The sequence below is a fragment of the Nothoprocta perdicaria genome, unplaced genomic scaffold, assembly GCF_003342845.1.
Source record: "Nothoprocta perdicaria isolate Ctin4 unplaced genomic scaffold, notPer1 scaffold_12, whole genome shotgun sequence".
Taxonomy (NCBI): Eukaryota; Metazoa; Chordata; class Aves; order Tinamiformes; family Tinamidae; genus Nothoprocta; species Nothoprocta perdicaria.
In genome coordinates this window covers 6,629,589-6,648,800 of record NW_020454316.1, presented here as the reverse complement: position 1 = coordinate 6,648,800, position 19,212 = coordinate 6,629,589, and the positions used below count along the sequence as shown (strand labels likewise).

General features: G+C 44.5%; 2 protein-coding genes across 3 annotated transcripts in view; one reads left to right on the top strand and one right to left on the bottom strand.

Moving 5' to 3' along the window:
• Positions 1-1,688: 1,688 nt before the first annotated feature.
• Positions 1,689-15,073, bottom strand: RAC1 (Rac family small GTPase 1). 2 transcript variants are annotated; one of them, XM_026053842.1, is made up of 6 exons: positions 14,878-15,073; positions 8,862-8,933; positions 7,533-7,650; positions 4,132-4,194; positions 3,312-3,471; positions 1,689-3,142 (listed from the first exon to the last, which is right to left on the bottom strand). In XM_026053842.1, exons 1-6 carry the CDS (start codon positions 14,910-14,912, stop codon positions 3,012-3,014), a joined length of 579 nt encoding a protein of 192 aa, XP_025909627.1. In that variant the 5' UTR covers positions 14,913-15,073; the 3' UTR covers positions 1,689-3,011. The 2 variants fall into 2 exon arrangements, with proteins under 2 accessions (XP_025909627.1, XP_025909628.1); XM_026053843.1 differs by lacking the exon at positions 14,878-15,073 and adding an exon at positions 11,900-11,940.
• A 3,809-nt stretch (positions 15,074-18,882) lies between these two features.
• The window catches only part of LOC112959833 (small integral membrane protein 10-like protein 2A), a 5,903-nt gene continuing 5,573 nt past the window's right edge, over positions 18,883-19,212 (top strand). The window contains exon 1 of the mRNA XM_026053939.1: positions 18,883-18,924. Within this exon, the coding sequence (XP_025909724.1) occupies positions 18,883-18,924 (42 nt within the window). The remainder of the gene's footprint in view (positions 18,925-19,212) is intronic.

The following is a 19,212-nucleotide window of genomic DNA, read 5'->3' as shown; positions in this document are numbered from 1 at the left end:
TTTTTTTTTTTTAATTATTATTTTAATGCAGGTTTCAAGTATTCAGGACTTGTATTCCACTCCTGTGGGTAAGTGGAGTTCAGTACTTCCTGTTCCTACTGCCTAAGCCAAGGGGAAGCTTCCTGAGCACTGGCACGATGGCTGAGGCGGCGGTTCCGCACTCGTGCAGAGGCTGCTGGCACCGGCCACAGGACAAGGCCCGGCCCCGGCGCCCACGGGCCCAGGCGGCAGCGGCAGAGCGGGAGGCTCCCTTGGCCCTGCGATAGGCAGCACTGTAAGAGAGGAGGGGTTGTTTGTTTTTTTTTTTTTTTTGAATTCTTCTTTCCAGTTTGCTTCCAAACCACTAACCGTCACTGTGGCTTAGCAGCCCATTCTGTGCATTTGCAAAGCCCAGACTTCCTTGCACAAAAGGTGCTGCAGTGACAGCAGAGGCGCAGGGCGGGAGCCAGCGGCACCGAGTCCTCCGGCCGCCGGAGGTGGTGAGTGGCGCCGCGTCCGCGGCAGCAGCAGCAGCTCCACAGACCCCCCCTGCCCCAGGTGCTGCCCGTTGCACTGGTTTTCTTAGGGTTCTTGGCAGCAACCCTAGGGCAGTGCCTGGTCGGGGAGCAGGGAGTGTTTAAATGCTGCTTGGATACTCATGTGCAATATTCTTTTCCTACCTGGCATTGGTATTGGTTGACCCATTGGCCTACTGTTATTAAATTCTTAACTACTTAGGGTAGTTAATGAGACTTGTGCGCATTGTTCTTCAGCATTAGTTCTAGCTGTGACCAATGTAAGCACCAATTTGTAATTCTGCCAAAAATTTAAAATCATGTGTATGTTTGTAGTTGCTTGTTTCTGGCATATGACTTCTGAACAAAAATGATTTTTAAATCTCAAACTCCTTTCATATAAAAAAAAAAGTGACTGAAAATAACTGTAAATTTTCATGCTATGCTACAAAGCAGAGACAAAATAAAGTGCAGTCTTACAAACTTGTCTTGACTGTGAGAGAGAAGGTGACAGGCATTGTCGGGGTGGGGGGCACTGCAGGGGGGCACAGGAGGCAGCGCCAGCCCCCCTGGGGGCACCCAGCAGCTCCCTGGAGGAGGACGAGCCCCTGGGCGAGGGCAGGGTCCCCCTTGGACATGGGGGAGTTTTGATGTGTGCATATAAAAATATATATATATAGCACCAATATTATTGTCATAGATTTAAAATACTCAATTGTGAGGTAGTTTARGAACAAGCTACTGCACCACAGCACACCCACTTCAGAAACCTTCAGACCATGTAACTTTTATACGGAAGCTGTTGGCAGGATGTTCGCACGGAGAACAAGGAGGCACCGCGCTCGGCTGCCGCTGCTGCGGAGCACACGGCGACACGGAGCGCCCTGCCACAAACRCCGCGGCCTCGTTCCAGCTCCAGGTGTCAGGCCACAGCCCAGGGACTGGGGCGCGCGCAGCCCAGCCCGGCCTTACCGGCACCGCGCTCCCKGGCAGCGCGGCCAGGCCAGACAGCCACGCCTGCTCAGAAACTCAAACACTGCCACACGTTGATTCAAGGATTTATTAAGTCTTACATGCAAAACATACTGCTAATTGCATTAGCAAAAGATCAATGTAAAAACTTCACAATTTTGCAACTTTTAAGTTTTGCTTTAGTGGTTGAAAGGGTGTAGTTCAACATTGTATTCCTGCCAGTGTTTAGGATGTACAGAACATTAGCACTAGTTTACAGAACCTCACAGACCCAGGTTACCATTACTCAGCCTAGAATGCACATGGACATGGAGGCGACAGAGGCGCTTGTCTGCATTAGTAATGTTGGGGCGGGGAGGATAGTTGACAAATAGTGATATTAGAGAAGGTTCATCGTTTATAGAGGCCTAAAATATAAAAATTACTAAAACTTGTAAAGCTGCTTCACATGATTTTTACACCTAGTTAGTAGACTAAAAGCTCCTCAGAAAGCGTTTAACTTACTGGGCCAGAAGAAACACGAAATAAAGATATGCTTGAATATTCTAATCTAAAAAAAAAAAAAAAAAGGCAAAATTCTATCATGAGAAAGGGCTTAAAATACAAGTTATATTGCTTAGTAAGAAGAAATTCTACAAGAAAAGCAATTACTAGGCAACAGTTGTGGGAATGTTTGGTTCAAAGTTGTAACTAAATGAATGCCCTACTTGAAACTCAAAGGAATTTACTTATGAACATCAACCTCTCTTCTGCTACTGCAGGTCTGGGAAAGCCTTCACCAATTTTTAACCTATAGAAAATGTCAATTCAGTTTGAACTACTTTGACAGTGTAGTGTAAAACTGATCTGTGCAGTGTCAAAATACTGCCTGGCACTATCATCTGGTGCAACCCCATGTTTCACTTGCACAATACAATGCTGTCAGAAGGAGCAGATACACTTCAGTAAGAATAGTTATTTATTTCTTTTTAAATCACAGCAACAATAACTAGATTGCAACCAAGCCCTTACCAATGATAAAGCTCTTACACTGTGACTCAAGGTTGTCAGTCATTGTCAATGATTTAGGTTCCATACACAACGGTAGGCAACGACTGCAGGCCAAGGAAACATCGGATAAAACACATTAGACTGCAGTGTTTTGCTAATTATACTGTACTGTTACTCACTGTGAAAAACTAGAAAGTGTTTTTGCATTTCCTAACACAAATTAGAGTCATCTTCAAGAAGAATCTTTAAAAAAGTTTAGTGCTTAGTGTTTGTAGCACAACAATGCAACTTAGTTCAGCAGATAGTTTGGCAACACTTAATTAATTAATTGAGCAAGAATAGGATTTTAAAAATAAGGCTTTACATAGGTTTGTCTTTTTAGGATTTTGCTTTTAGTAGAATGAAAAGTAACTTTCAGACTTTAAACAAATGAAACCATGAAATTGTTGATTGGTTCAAAAAAATGTATGGAAGAGAACTAATTTATAACAGAAAAACTTGGCATTGGATGTGAGTGCTCCCTTGTCCGAGCAGAGCACAGGGTTCGCGGGGGCATTACAGCAGCAGGCATTTTCTCTTCCTCTTCTTTACAGGAGGGGGGCACAGAACTGCTCGAATGGCTTCATCGAACACTGTCTTGAGGCCTCGCTGCGTAAGTGCTGAGCATTCTAGGTACTTCACGGCACCTGGGCAAAGCAAAGAAGCCTACAGTGACACAGCTGTTTTCTGCAGTTAGAAAGCACCCATTTTAGCCAMCTCCCAAGCAAAGAAACAGGCATCTGTTTCAATTAAGCTACGACATCTTCCACAGATGCAATTTAGATCAAGCCCACAGCGACGCGGTTCCAGCCATACCGATCTCTTTCGCCATGGCGAGGCCCTGTGGGTAGGTGATGGGCGTCAGCTTCTTCTCCTTCAGTTTTTCAATAGTGTCTTTATCATCTCGGAGGTCGAGTTTGGTGCCCACTAGGATGATGGGGGTGTTGGGGCAGTGGTGCCGCACCTCAGGATACCACTGCGGGAGAGAACACGCTGAGCGCTCGCGACGCCGCGCGCGAGAGGCACCGGCGCAGCGCTAACCGGAGCGCAGGCCCCATTCAGGCTGCATTAAGTGACAGCACAGAATTGCAAAGCACTGGGGGGGTGGTCAAGCCATAAGTCCCATGAGTTTCCCTTATWAAAGGCTGTGCTTATTTTGACAAGCTGAGCACCCTGATTTGCACTCTGCCCACTTGTGGAGGTCACCTCCTCAGTGGGGGGACACGGCCCCATGCTGAAGCCTCYAGTGCCTTGGGGTGCCCACGGGCACCAGAGGGCAAGAGCAGCAGCCGGTACCCGAGTGCTGCCCGACTCCAGAATCAGGCAGCCTYAGCACAACTCTTACACGCGATTTACAGAAAAGCATTGAAAAAAAAAAAGGCATTACAAGGAGATGTCCTGATTGTGCCCCCAAGAGTTTACAGCCAATGAGATTTTTAATTGTTTGTCCTATCATCAAGGAGTGACTTGTAGTTCAGATGCTGTAGGTACCCTGAATCTCCAGAAATTTCTGGACTTAAAGCCTGGCAGATTCATTTCTACCTTCTCAGACCACAGTTTCCACTGCCAGAAATCACCCAGATTTTCCCRAAGCCACTAGAAAATAAGCACTTAGAAATACAAGGATGCTACTTACCTTCGCACGGACATTTTCAAAGGAGGCCGGGCTCACAAGGGAAAAGCAGATGAGGAACACGTCCTGCAAGACAAGGGTTGCAGTGAGCGCGGCAGAGCCACCAGGACCGCGGCGCCTGTCGCTGCACAAGCAGCTGGTGCCGCCCTGCGAGGCGCGCGGCGCTGGCGAGGGGCAAGGCCGACCGCACAACCCTGCACAYGACAACCGGAGCCGATTTCTCCAGTGGGAAATCCCTTCCAAGCAGCTACAAGCAAAGGCAGGGGGAGAGGGGAGGAAATCACAATCATGTTCATCAGCAGCTASTGCAGTGACCACCAAATAAATACTAGCGTAGTTGTGCTGGTCGCTTTCCTCCCCTAAATATAGGGTTTTTATCTGTCTCACTGACATTCAGAAAAAAATCCTCCATATCAAGAAAATAACCCCTTCACGTTCCCACAGCAACTGCAGGCAATGGTGAGTCATGAGACCAGCTGCTGAACCAGGTGTGGATGTTCTCTGCAGGCCTCCAAGTGATTGAAGTCTTAAAACACATAACATAAGSAAAGGATACTACAAAGAGCAACTGTTACACCAGCTTCTGAAATAAGATTATACCATTCCTAAAGTAACCTTAAATTGCAAAGGAATAGTATGCAGTAAAGACTACAAAAATTACTACRTAAAATATGCTTTTCAGCAATACTTCTGTGTTACTTTCTGCAAGCCAAATTCCACTCAYTACTTTTCCTGCTGCTGAATGTCTGCTTAAAGAGACTTCTGAATTTCTCTATAACCAAAAYAGGACTGAGAACAGTATTAAAAACTTCAAGCACCTCCTTAGGTCCCTCCCTCCCTAACTTACAGGAGGCTACAAAGAGAAGAGGCTCTCGGAAGCGCTGGGGCTGGCAGGGACCTCCGGAGACGCCGACCCCGCGGCCACCCCCGAGCAGGGGCAGCCTGTCCAGCTCAGCCAGCAGCAGAGCAGTGTCTGCACCTCATGCCCTGCGCCAAAGCAGCAGCACTGCCAGGCATCTGGTACCTCTGGCCTTCCAACTCAAAGGAAGATTCTAAATAGGAGATCAGCGAAAACACTGTTTACACTAACTGCTCTAAAAAACACATTTCAGAAAACAGCACATTTCATATTCTGAGTGATTCTAGGCTACAGGGTCACATGACCACGAGATGGATTTTCTACATCTGATGAGCTGTAGCCTTGCTGTATTACCCAGAACTCCATAAATGTCTCGGACGCCCCCAGCTTTCCCCAACCTACCTCTTTGTCCGTACTTATTCCAGTAACAAGTGTTAAAGAATCAGGCATTTCAGAGTGTTAGTTGATTGTGCTGCATTTCAAGGCATTTGGTTAGGTCAGCATCCGACATCTGCACTGCTAAGCACTTGCAACCCACTTGTCATGCATCACCCCAACAAGTCTCCACAGCAGCATCCCAGAAGAAAGATAGATAAACAGTATCAAATACTGTGATACTATGGCCACTACTTCTCTTTTCCAATTCTGCAAGCCTGTGGTGATTTAAACTGTTTATTTCAGAGATTCTCTCCTTTGCTGACTCCAGAGATCAAAGATTTGGTGTGACCGTGAGCAATTGTTTAAAGATTTCAGGTGCCAAGCACCTAAATCAATCACCTATCAATCTTAGTTAATAAACAGGAAAAAAGGCTATTTTTCTAAAATGCAAGAAGTCTTGGTTTTAAAGCAACTCATTTATAGAGATGCAGCAATAGACTTCTCAAACACAATTAAATAGTTCCAAGAAAAGTTGTTTAAAAAAATAGGGGCCAATTTATCACTATCAGCAAGACAAGACAACAGAACTTGGAACTGAAGTTTATTGAAAGTTTTACATACGGCAATAGGTGGATCTGTCAGACTGGAAGATATATTCTTACCATTGGTTCCTCCAACCTAGTAACAGCATGAGATAAAGTTACTACTAGGACCAACTTTAGGGAAAGCGTTGTCTCAACCAGCAATTTGGCTCACAAATATTCGCAATAAGGGTTTTCTTCTGAAGAGACACTGCCTTGTGACCCAGGGTAACCAGAAAAGACACAGACGTTCCCAGAGCTAAACACTCTGTTTGCTAGAGATGGAATTCTTTTCCAGTGTGTTAGAAAGTCATGTTATTTTACCAGACTAAAGACACACACATACAGCCTGTCAGGAGGGAATCTACATTCTCTCTTACAATTCCACTTCTTTTCCTCTTTCTTGCTTTCAGTTTACCTTTTTTTCTACTTTGTGACACTTTTTTCAACATTTTAAAGCAAATTAAATCCTTCCTATAGATCTTCAAAATATTAAACAGATAAAAGCTACAGGTGGCTGTTGTTCCTCTTTAAGGCAGGCAGGCAGGMAGGCAACTCCTGGGATTTTGTGAGCCCTGTCTACAACTGGCAAGGATGTAAATGTGTGTGGTCCTGTAACCGAGAGGAAAGTCTCATAGCTAARGCTAATGAGCACTTAATTAATGGTAAATAAAGTCAGCTTACTAAAACATAGAAAAAAAGCATTAGATGAATTCACATTATTCAAGACAGCAATTACACTGTACACTAGCTAGAAAAATTCTGCATTTCACATTATTAGCATGGAATATATATATCAGGCAATTTACAATACTAATCAGTGTCACAAAAGCCTCAGGTTTTCTAAATAAAGGACAAATCTGCCAGATAAAAGCACTCAGCTCAACAGAAAGCATCTCTAGAAAAGTCGTTATAAAAATTAAATTATAGTTGAGGTTGCACCGAAAAGAAGAGAGCAAACTGCTTCAGCATCCTCCTTCTGAGAGGGAAGTCAGGCCCTGACGAGCTGCAAGCTGTGTTCATGTTAGAGCACAAACGGGAGCAATACAGCAGCCACAGGCTTAAGGACATTTGAAAGCTACAACACAGCCTCTGTCAACACCAATAGTTTTTTCCTTTAAACTGCTTCTTTCACATTTAACACATCTTACAACCTGCGACTAACTGGAATCAAGTGCTTAGCAGTGACAGTGTCAGGTTGCAGCCAAACATGCCTATAAACAAAAACAAATCCAGTCTTTAGCAGACACTCTAACCTTAAAAACAAAAAACAAACAAACAAAAAAGAACTGGCTGATGAGATTACTCATCAAGTTTGTTATTTTTAGTCAGGTATTGCAGTTAATTCGGAGGCTGCAACCACAAAAGCCACATGTGTCACAGTACACAAATGCACACGGATGCAAGTTCTAACATTCGTACATGGCAGCTGCAGGATTTGGGATAGAGAAGGGCACTTTGCAAGAGGCCACTGTTACTCTCAAATATCTACATGCAAGAGTGTTAGTCCTATCAGTGTTCAAAATACCAACTTGGAGGCCAGACAAAGCTGGGCATTTTCTCAAATTTCACCCTGTGGTTCTTACTGTTTGTGGATAGGAGAGCGGGCGCAGTCTGTCATAGTCCTCTTGTCCAGCTGTATCCCACAAGCCCAGGTTGACTGGTTTCCCATCAACCATTACATTAGCAGAGTAGTTGTCAAAACTAAAAAGATAATAAAAAAATAAAGTTAGCTGCATTTGCACACAGTAAAGGAAGAAGCACAAGACCTTTTTGTACAGAGTCCTGCTTGGGAAGACCGTGGAGGAAGAGAGACTCCTACTCTCCAAAAATCACAGTTTTTCTGTACATATTGAGTCTAGGATTGAGTAGTAGAAGGAAAATTATGATCCATTCTGAGCAGAAGTCATCTTTTTAATTGCTCTTTTGATAGAAATGTTGTTAAATAAATTTCCTGTTTGCCTATATTAATGAGATTAACAAGTGCCTTCCAGTCTTACCAGGGCATCATGAGCAGGTTAACCAGCATCAGCATTTTGTGAGATTTAGAACAGGAGTTTCACAAGCAGCAACCRAGGAGTCCAACACACTTAAGTCTAGTGAAAAAAAATATCCCACACCTCTATGACTCTTGTGGAGCATTAAAGTTGTTAGCACGKGGTCAGTAAAGGTATGATTTTTATCTCATGACTACTGTGATTGCAAAAAACTTCAAAGATCTCTTAAAGTTAAAATAAGTTGAGGGAAATTATCTCTGCACTCCGGCAAAAATATCCCCCAGAATTCTAAGACAGAAAAAAAAAAGGGGGGGGGGGGGAGAAAACAAGGTTTTGAAAGAATAACTGAATCTCTTTAAAATATATTTTATTAACAAAGACAAGTAGTCCCTCGGAAGGGAAATACATTAACATTGGCATTGATGAACCCTTCAACGCCTAGATGCAAGAAAACAGAAGTATCAAAATAAGAGAGTCCCCCACAGCTGTGGCTGATGGGGCTGTGGCCAGCCTAGCACAGGCAGGCAGCTTTCCACTTCCAGAGAAAGAAGAAGGAAGTTTAAATAAATAAATAAAAATCAGTTATCTAGTTTCATAAATAAACTATTTCTGATGGAATACAGTGATTTACAGGGCGTTCAGCCTTGGGACTGCTTATTATAGACGATATTTAAGATAGAAATAACAGGCTACTTTGAAAGATAATGGACACTTAGCACAGACAAGTAACACTGGTAAGACCATGCTAACTTGGCAGGCCAGAGGTGCTTCTCCTTAAGGACACCTACATACCCAGCTGAGCCTCCGGACGAAGCCGAGAGGTCCTTGCAGCCGATYCAAGCAGTGCAAACAAGGCATGTGGAAAAGCAGCAAGCACCCACAAGTTGACCTAAGTAAGTTCTTAAGATAAGTACTTACACAGTGGGTATATATTCTCCAGGGAATGCATTGGTTGTGTAACTGATGAGTAGGCATGTTTTACCTACAGCACTGTGAAAAGAGGAAGTTAACATGTAAAAAGCATTCTCCTTGAATAACTGGAAATAATACCCTTTAAATGACAACCTACTATACTCAGCTAAGGAACAATTCAGAATGTCACTAGTCAATACTGTACAARAAGAGCTAAACTGTATTAAGATCACTGGAAATGAAAACATACTTACCGTAAACATCCCTTAATCATGCAAAAGTGGCGAATTACCAGATTTTGTTAGTCCTCAGTTAAAAAATAGGATAAGACTTAACATCTGTTAGTCATGTGGCTTAATACTAGGCAAGACCGTGTCTGCTGCAACTCACCCCAATCCCCTCCCCAAGTTTCTGACACACCCTTTACAAGTTTTTTTTTCCTCCAAGCTTCATTTTTAAAAATATGTTTCCTAGAAAATGATTTTTCCAACATATGATCACTTCCAGGCATTTGAAAGAAATGCAAGTTGTAATCTTCACAACAGTTATTAATAACATAAAATTAATGTCTATGCATTCTTCAACAATTCACACATTTCAAGCCAATTTATCGATAAGTTATATTCTAATACTGAAGAAGGGATTTGGAGCTCCTCGCTTCTCCCCACAGATGTAACTCAAGAGCCTCAGATAACTGGGGCAGYGAAAGGCTCAGATCCAGGTTTCTTCCCAAACTGGTAGCCAGTTCTCTCCCTCTTCCTCACATTTTACCTAGAATTAAGTATCAAATTAAAGAATTAACTGATCCCCTGTTACAGTTTTAAAGGATGGGAATGCTTGAGAGTATTCTGTTTTGAAGGCATAATCTGCCAAGAGTGTTTCTGACACTGCAGACTGCTTCCCAGGCTGGTTAATCCTCTAAGAGCCCAAGGGATTCCAGAAGAGATTCAGCCAGTTCCTCACAGATAATCCCCAACCACACTGTATTTTACCCAATTCTTCTTCTCAAACAAACTCGCATGCAAGGAAAAACGCATTTTCTTGCAGATGTTTATTACAACTATTTGTTCAAAACAAGTCAGAAAGAGCTTTCAACCTTAACATACTTATGTACATACATTTGCCACTAGTTTGACTCATGAACCTCCTGAACTTGTTTTTTCACAAGGTGAAGTATATTCATGACAGTTTTAGCCTAGAAGTACGGCCAATATATTTTAAAAAAATGAATTTTAATGGTAAAAAATATCCTTTGATCCTTCAGTTTACAAAAAGAATCTCACAGAAGTGAGCTTTAGTCACGGCTGACCTTATCTAGTGACTCACACTTTAAGACAAGTTGAGTAAATTTTCAAGTTTGTTACAAYCACAAATTACAGGGTATTGTAACTCAGTCTGGAAGTCTCTCCATTAAACCTGAAGCAGTTCTGTACTGTATTAGCCTGCGGATTTATGTGATAACAACATTTGATAACATTACCTGGAATACCTGAACTATGGAACATCACACATTCTCACTTTTAAATCCTAATTCTGTGGCTTTGATTTGGCATAACATAACATCTCACCTGCTACGACTCTCAGATTATACCATATATTCTTCCTCACTGCTTTGCACATCTGCTTCTAAAGAAATAAGATCCCAGCCCCTTGCAGTTTGAGATTTTTCCTATCACAGTGTGCTCTTTTGTGCCAAGTTACAACAAAGGCATTTAATTCTGTACTTAAGTAGTCACTAAACATTTTGCTATAGTGACAGGCTCAGAGTATACTTGTATGGAGATGCAGAATAGGAATTTACTATTCAGAAACCTCTATGGGAAAAAAAAAAGATAAAATAACCAAAACAAACAAACAAAAAAACACGTGAAGTGACCCGCCTCATCTCTTGGGCTAGCACCCAAGTGACCGCACAAAAAGCCAGAAAAAGGGGTTAAAACTATTCAGACCACTCCTGCTCCAATAAAGTCAACTTGTCAGCTCAGCTCCTTGGGCCATCTCATCAGTTAGATCAATTTGAGGGTGTTGCTAAACTGCAGCTGTGACACCCCAAGGCAGCTACACAGTCTGCCTTAGAGAGGAACAAAGTAAAAACTGTTTGAGGAGCAAGAGCAGCAAACCCCAATTTCTCAGGAGCCCTTTGGGGAGCTCCGAGCTCTCACACTCCAGAACCAGCTTGGCTGGAGCCTTCATTCTCCACTTGAGTTCCTTACAGATAACTCAAGCATCTCATAAATCTGTGGCAAACTTTACACTGGCTCAAGAACTTCTTTACACTCGCACTCCCTTGCTCACCTTGCACTGGAACCCGCAAGTCTGCTCTGGTTAACCAACACATCCCAACAGGGGTGAAAGATTCATCCCTAGTGTCCAGACGCCCGCAGCAGGGCCCAGCACAGACCAGGCAGAGCCATTAGAGCAAGAAAACACACGCCCAAGAGCCCTGCCCCAGACTGCAGCAGCCTGGGCTTCCTGCTCTCCTCGCCTCCTGGCTCACTGCCCTGTGAATCAGCTCTGCACGGCCACCAGGCTTAAACCAACCAACGCCTACCTTTACAGAGCTGATCTCCAACTGCTTTATTACATTTATGGCATCCAGCTTCTGTAGTAAAGCAACTCCCTGAGGATTCTCATYGTCTGAGGGAAGAAATCTCTGTATATAAAAGCTGGAGATGGAAAAGCTAAAATATCACCAGCCCAGAATTAGTCATAACAAAATTTCTAGCAACTACTTAATCATAGCTCTGTCCACCCACTATTACATCAAATGAAACTAGCAACATTTGACTGCAATTAAAATATGGCCTATAGAAATCTGCAGTGCTTTAACTACTTAACAATAAGTGAAAATCTTTTTTAAAAAACACAGCGAGTCCCTCACAGTTTCCTGGTACCATCCAGGAATCAAGCTACTTATATAACCACAAATGTATTAACTCCTGAAACAGAACATGTCATCTCTTCCCTGGCCTTATTTACACTAAAAACTTTTAAGGAGTTTCCCACTGCGTTAGAGCTGCTGGGGGCAGCGTTAAGGGACCAACCATAGAGATGCTCTCAGAGGATCCATGCCAGGGTTTCTGCCTCCATGAAGGCTCWGAGCTGCACAGATGGTTGAGAGGCTCCTGCTACTCCACAGCTGAAAACCACTTGTGAGAATTTGCAGTCCCACTAACGGAGGCCAGCAGAAGCACTTGCTTTTTAAATTCTTTAAATAATGATATCTGCAAACAGGTGGCAGCCCTCACAGAAAGCTTTGATGTTTTTGTGTCATTTATTTCTGAGCCACATGACTTCCCTCCCTGGAAAATACAATGTGCAGCCCTGTTCCTCACTCACACTTTAAACAGGGGATGAGACTATTACATTCACCAGCTTAAAAGTCAAATGCTTTGCTATGGTGCTTTTAGTTACAAACCACCCATTCAGATAAGCTATTTTACTYGCTGTGAGACACTGTTCTCCCAAATACACCAGTCAGTAGCTAAAATATTACGTTTTCTCTCTCAGAAAGCACAATAGGAGATATTTCCAAATTTCAGGTCGCTGCACTCTCTACAGCTCACATTGGAAAGATCTTAAGTGTTTGGCATCCTACACAAATATTGTGCTATGCTCAACGGAAAGCCAGTTATTCCCCCACCTCCCCCTCCTTGAGGGGYTCTCAAATCAAATCCCGTACAACTTTAGCAGACAAGACCATAAAGCAAGTAAAATTCCAAACAGGGGCCAATTCTGTGGCATCTAGCTATCATTTCCACAACGTGCAGTGCAAAACTTCCCTTGACACTCCAAGGCGTCACTTGAGACTCCATAGGACTAAACAGCTGCCTTTTTAAAGTTAGCAGCTTTTGTTCGTATTCTAAAAATAACTTCCCCCTGTGATTTTACACRAGTCTCAACCAAGAGCAATTCTCAGAGTTATTCAAGTGGACTGGAGGGCTATTCACATGTCCGGCACAATCTTACTTCTCAGTATCAAGCCAAAGCAACAGCAGCCAACTCTTTCTTCTCATCAAGCAATCCTCATGGTGAAGAGGTAAAATATGATAGCACATCTAGCACAAACACCATACTCTTCTAGCCAAATTGCATGTCTAAACTGATACTGGTCAAAGCCCTAAAAGCAAACATGAGATACTTACCAGAAACAGCCTATTTACAATTTAAAAACAAAACCAAAAAAAGTCACACAGGCACCTCCCACAGCCTTGTTTATTCTGCTCCTACTAGATCTTTGTAAAGCAGTATTCAAGTTTGATATTATATAAGCAATCTTTAACTTGTATTAACAGAAACATTAAAGCTCTAGCTTATCTAAGCCAAACATTACACATTTTCTAGAATACCTGTAAAGCTTGAACTTTTGAAGCAGCAACAAGTGGAAACAAAACATTAAATATAGAAAGCTCAATTGAGGACCATAAAAAGCTATGGAAAATAAGCAATGATATCTCAGTAGAATTTTGAGAGAGATCTGTTTCTAACTAAGAAAGGAGGAAAAAAAATAATTCATTTTATTCACATGCACACAAAGAACTGAGGTAGAATTTAATCATTTCCACTCCCAAAACCTTGAGCAATAAGTAAGTTTGGAACTGGGAGGGTGTTTACAAACTAAATTATGAAGAAAAAATACTGTATATCATATAGTTTACCTATCCCAAGTTTTAAAAACTGATAGACAAACTTCTTCCCCACCCAAGCAGGATTCAGAAACAGATAATACTGTTCATTTGAATTTTTAAAAATTATGTAAAATAATAATAAAAAAAATCTGCAGCATAAACCTGAAGAAACCACAGTTGCTATACCTAGTACCAATCAATTACAGGAGTACAAGAAATCATCATTTGTCAGGATATCACTTCTATCTCACTGCCCAGCACCTTACGCAGCAAGAAAAGGCAAGATGATTCTTTTTTAGGGAAGCAAACTTATCTTTCAGTCACAGTAACCTGTCTTTTTTAAGGAACTTCCTCTTGAAGTAGCTTAAAAATGTAGAACTTCCAAGAGTAAGCCACCATGGGAAGCTGCACAGGCAGTGGCAAGACCACGATGCTGCTCTTACACTTTTCTGTCATCTACACAAGTTTGCTGTGATACTGATTATGCTCAGATTACACTGGGATTTTTGTTTCTACCAAGGGGGGGAAAAAAAAAAAAAATCAAACTGCATAAGACAAGTCTTGTTTTCCAGCTGGCCTCCGATGCTCCCCTGAGCTCTGCCATGCAGCAAGCAAAAGAAAGCCTCCGAGTCGCCAGGAAGAGCTTGGTGGGGAGGATTCCGATGCAGAAAACACACAAGCTCTTTTTCCAGCACAGCTTCAGCATTCTTTACATTGAAATCTGGCAGCTAAACTTTGACTTAATCAGATTGTAAAAAGCTTTCTCGAGCTGTTTCGGGCATAAGCAACACCRCACTCAGAATGCTGCAGGACAGGTCAGTTATCTGCACCGCGATTGCCTTATCGGCCGCCTGCAGACAGGAGCCTCACAGGCCTCGGGGCGCGTGAGCAAGACCCCAGGCTGCCCAAACATCAGTGATCTGCCTGAAGCATAGCTCAGTACACTCTGACTTGTTACAAGAATCGGGTACCACAAAAAACAACAGCTAAAAGTGGCAGTAGGATGAAATTCGCCCGCTGCTTCTCTCGGTAACGGCGTTTCAAAGCACTATTAGAGCTGCTTTTAACACGCAGGGGCCGCTCGGGGGCCTCGGGAAGGGGCGGCAGCACCGGGGGCAGCAGCGCTCCCGGCCCCGGCGCGGAACCGGCGCCGCAGGCCTCGCGGAACCTCCCGCTCCCGCTGCCCTTCCCGCCGCCCGCGCCCTGCCCGGGGGCACCGTTACCGCCCGCCCCCGCCCCAGGCAGGAAGCCGCCGCCCCCCGCGGCGCGCGCGCCCACACGGCCCCCGGGCGGCCCGCAAGGCGGCCCCGCGGCGAGGCCGCCGCCAGAGCAGGGCCTGGGCCGCCCCCCTGCCGCTCCCCGCGCCGCCCCAGGCCCCGGCGCCTCGCACTCACCCGTCGCCCACCACGACACACTTGATGGCCTGCATCGGGGCTGCGCCGCCGCCGCGGGGCTGCTCGGCGCGGGAGGCAGGGAGGGGGCGGCGGGGTCCGCACCGGGTCGCGGCCGCCTCCGCCCTGTGCCCGGCAGCGGCGACGAGGCAGCGGCCACCACCCAAGGCGGAGAGAGGGAGGACTGCAGGGAAACAGGAAGCGGAACTCGCATCCGGCCGGGCCGCGCCAGGACCCGCCTTCGGCAACGCTCGGCGAGGCCGTACGCGCGCGCCGAGACTCCTCGTGCCTTTCCGGCTGGGCGCCGGCACCGCTTCGGGGAGCTTCGGAGTTACTCGGGTGTCTCCGCCGCGCGGAGCCRCGGGGGCTTCGGAGCCGCTCGGCAGCGCTCGGCGACGCAGCGGCTTCGGGGAGCTTCGTCAGCATTCGGGTGTTTCCGCCGCACGACGGGGGGGCTCTGTAGCGCTGGGCTGTGCTGGGGCGCGGCCGCCATGCCTGTGCTACTGACCCAGTGCGGGAGGCGACCGGTCTTTGTAGSGGCTCACCAGAAATGTGGTGCCACGCGTTGGTCCTGCCGAGCGCAGCCATGAGGTGTCGCGGGCACAGGCCGTAGGAGAGCCGCCATGTCGCGGYGGGCACCCCCTGTGCCAGCCTGCCCGGCCCTTTGGGTCCCGCCATCCAGTGCTGACATGGCCCGGCGCCATCCTAGTGCCGGCCGTGCATGGTGCTGAGCGCTGCACAAAGCGCCTGGGAGCGCGGGCGTTGCAGGGAGCACCAGCGAGTGCCCCTGGCAACACCACAGCAGAGCAGCCTGCGCAGGCCGCACRAGACGGGCTGTGAGGGCTCACGGAGCGTGTGCTCCAGCACATAAATAAGGAGTTACATCCTGTCCTGGAACACACTGGTGAACAGAGTAATATGAAAGCCATGCAAAGCAGAACCAGGGATCCCGGGAGGAACTTAATCCCTTCSGTTAGTTCTTGTGGTAATTCCGCTTGCAGATAGGCTTTTGGTTAGAGTGATGTACATGACCACTCTTAATCTCTGTTGCCACCCATTTCTCCAAGAAAGTGTGAGGAAAAGACCCATGCACATGCCACTTCCCTGCCAAGAGATAACTAATATTTTAGTTATCCACTTCCACTTTTTTTGCCATACTTGTGTGTCCATATCCCCTCATACAGACTGCAYCTGAAATATCCATTCTCATTTAAGCCAAATATCCTTAAAACCAGCACTCAKCCGCTAGTGGTGACCTGGCAGCTGCTCCCAACAGGGAGATGCAGGCGTCTCACCGCGCGCCCGGGCTGCTCCGGGCTGCTGCGGCACTCRCAGCTCCTGGGATACCACATAGGAACAGAGCAGACGCAGGGCCTGTCTGGTTGACATCAGGGCCTGGGGAGACACCCAACACATGTTCAGAGCACATGTAAAGCTATTTGCAGTTTTCCCACTAGCTCTGTACTCCTCTGATTGGTTTTTACATTATCCAGTGTCATCAGATGGATGATATATATTATTTTTAACATGGAAAAGAGGTACAACACAATTTACAGTGCTAAAATATGCAGTCTTCTACAGTGGTTTATAACATCATAAATAATATCTAAAATATATTTTTGTTACATTCAACTTTGGATTTATATTTGCCTTTTGTTAAATCGTAAATTAATTATATTTTTTGCCATGGTTACAGAAATGGCCTGTCTTTTTTAAATACAAAATGGCTTTAGTAGAATAAAAATACTATAACAGAAAATAAAAGGTGGTAATAGCGAAAAAAGATAGTGCTGGCACAAATTGTTCTTGTGATCCTGTCATGAGACAAACAAGTCTTTTTATATGTGTTATTTTCTGTTCTCCTCCTCTGATTTTTTTGGGATGAACTGACACTGAATTGGCAAAGACATTGAGAGGAAAACATTATTTAATATAGTTTCAGCTACTGACTGCAAGTGTGTGTTGTGCATGTGCTGGCACCGAGGGAGGATTATGATCCTTTGAGGATGGGGAGTGGCAGGATAATCACGCTGATGCAATACTGGAAAGTTTTACTCACCAAGACATAGACTATCAGCATTACAGAGACAATAATTTTTATTTTTATAGCATCCCTCATCCCAAAGGACTGATGTGTATTTGCACATGCTAATTAATTAATAAACCACACACAAATCGCTGAGAAATCAAGATACAAGGAGGAATGTGTATTGCACATATGGGGAAACACATCAGTGAAAAAAAGGCAGAACACCTAAGTGTGATTCAGAGATCTGTTCTCTTAGATGGCACTTCCTGCTGGCAGCAGCTCTGTTCAGTTGCTTCCAGCAAACAATGTTTCACAGTATCTATGTCAAAAACAAGAGACTGTCTTTGTTGATGGTATACAAACTGTTTTGGGGCAAAAAGCTGTTAATTGTAGTTCAAAGAAAGTCATAGTTTCAAGCTAGCTTGAAATTAAGGGTCAGACTGAAGAAACACAGGAACCATAACAAAGGATTGGAGGGTAGAATTAGCCTTTTAGCCTATGCCCTCTTGCATCTTCAGATATTTGTAATACAAGCAGAAAAAGATAATATAAAGCCATCTTTGAAATATTCATGTTATAAACTATTAACTCTTTAAACTCTTTTTTTCCTTAAACAGGATTTCCAAATGCTTTGATTTTATGCTCATTTGAGTTGTTGGCAAAAGGCATATTACCAATGCAGCCCATATAGGGGCTATTGATGGAAAGAGACATATAAACACAGCACTGGGCACCAGAAATTCCTTCCTAGATTCCAGTTGGCAAAGTGACACCCTTATTATAGAGAAAATTCAGAGTATCTTCATGCTCATCCCTGTTGGGGAGATACAGTGACAACAGAAACTGTGCTTGAAAATAATATAATCTACAAAGAGTGGGCTAYGATTTTAAATATTCCAGGCAGACATTTTTTGGCATGATTAGTTTCCTGAATGTTGAAAAAAGGACCTGTACTAGCATGTGGTATGTGACTGTTCAAATATAGTACACAGTCTGCTCTAGAGGAACCAAAGCCAGCAGTAAAAAAAAAAAAAAAGGAACTGCAACTTTTAAATGTCAGCATTTGCTGTATTAAAGAGATTAAATGAGAATGCCAATAAAATGCTAAATCAACAATGGAGCATTGTGAAATAAATGCATCACCTTTGTGTGATATTAGCATAGATGGTTTAGCTGGTATACACCCATGCACAAAAGATGCAAGCACTTTGTTTAGGTAGCTTGTGATAAATATCTCTTCTRTGAATAATTTCAGTTGTAAAAACACATAAAACTTTGCATTCCCTTGTGTCTGCTTTGAGGTTCAGCAAAAGTATCTAGCAGAGATAGTGGATACTACTGTGAGAGCTGTCATTGCAGGCAGTTGGCTATACATTAATCRCAAAAAGCCTTTTGGAATAGGGACATTATGATATATTTCTAAACAAGGAACTGAAACTTCTCTGTGCCTCTTCTTTCTATCACTGTAACAGCAGAAACAAGGGAATAAACCTTTTGCCAACTGCAAGCATGTCATCATATCCTGAAGTGACAGATTGCCAAAGCACAGAGATGTGTGAGGAACAGATTCCCCTCAGCTTCTGCCTAGCTTGAAATCCAGCATTCCCCAGAAGTGGGCTTTAAAATGCCCAGGGAGAGGATAAAGGTTTGACCATTACATAACCCATTCAGTATTACTGGTTTTACTGCCAAACATTTTTTTCAATACAATCACATGAATAAAGACTTCATGAATCTACTCCTCCTTCAAACTCTTTGTAGAAAATTTGAAGGATTGAAAATAGGAGAATTTATAAAATAGCTTTACTTAGTGTAAGTAGAATACAGAGCTTGTATGAAAAGTCATTTAAAAAATATTTTATACATGCTGCTACACAATAAGCTAAGTAGCTATTTCTGAGATTAATTATCCTCTTCCTGAATAYGAAGATCACAGTGAAGAAGAGCAGGGTCCTGGTCATTGAGTTGCAGAAGACCCCATGGGGCCTGTCACAGTCTGTGTGACAGAGGGCGGCAWACAGGTAAACAACGGCCACCCTTTTGAAGTTGTTATCAACATGGATGGCCCACACGAGCTTTAACGAGGTGCTTCAGAGGGCGCACCTGGGCCAAGCCCTCGCGCGTCTCCTCCCCAGCTGAGAGGCGTTAACACCATAGGAAACAGGTTTTATAAGCGGCTCGGCCGCTCCCTTCGGGCCCGCCACACGCCTGCAGCGCCCGCGGGCACAACCGCGGCCGAGGGGCGAAGGCGCCGGGCAGAGTCGCGCGACGCCGCCTCAGGGCGCGCGCCCTTCGCGCGCCCCGCCCCG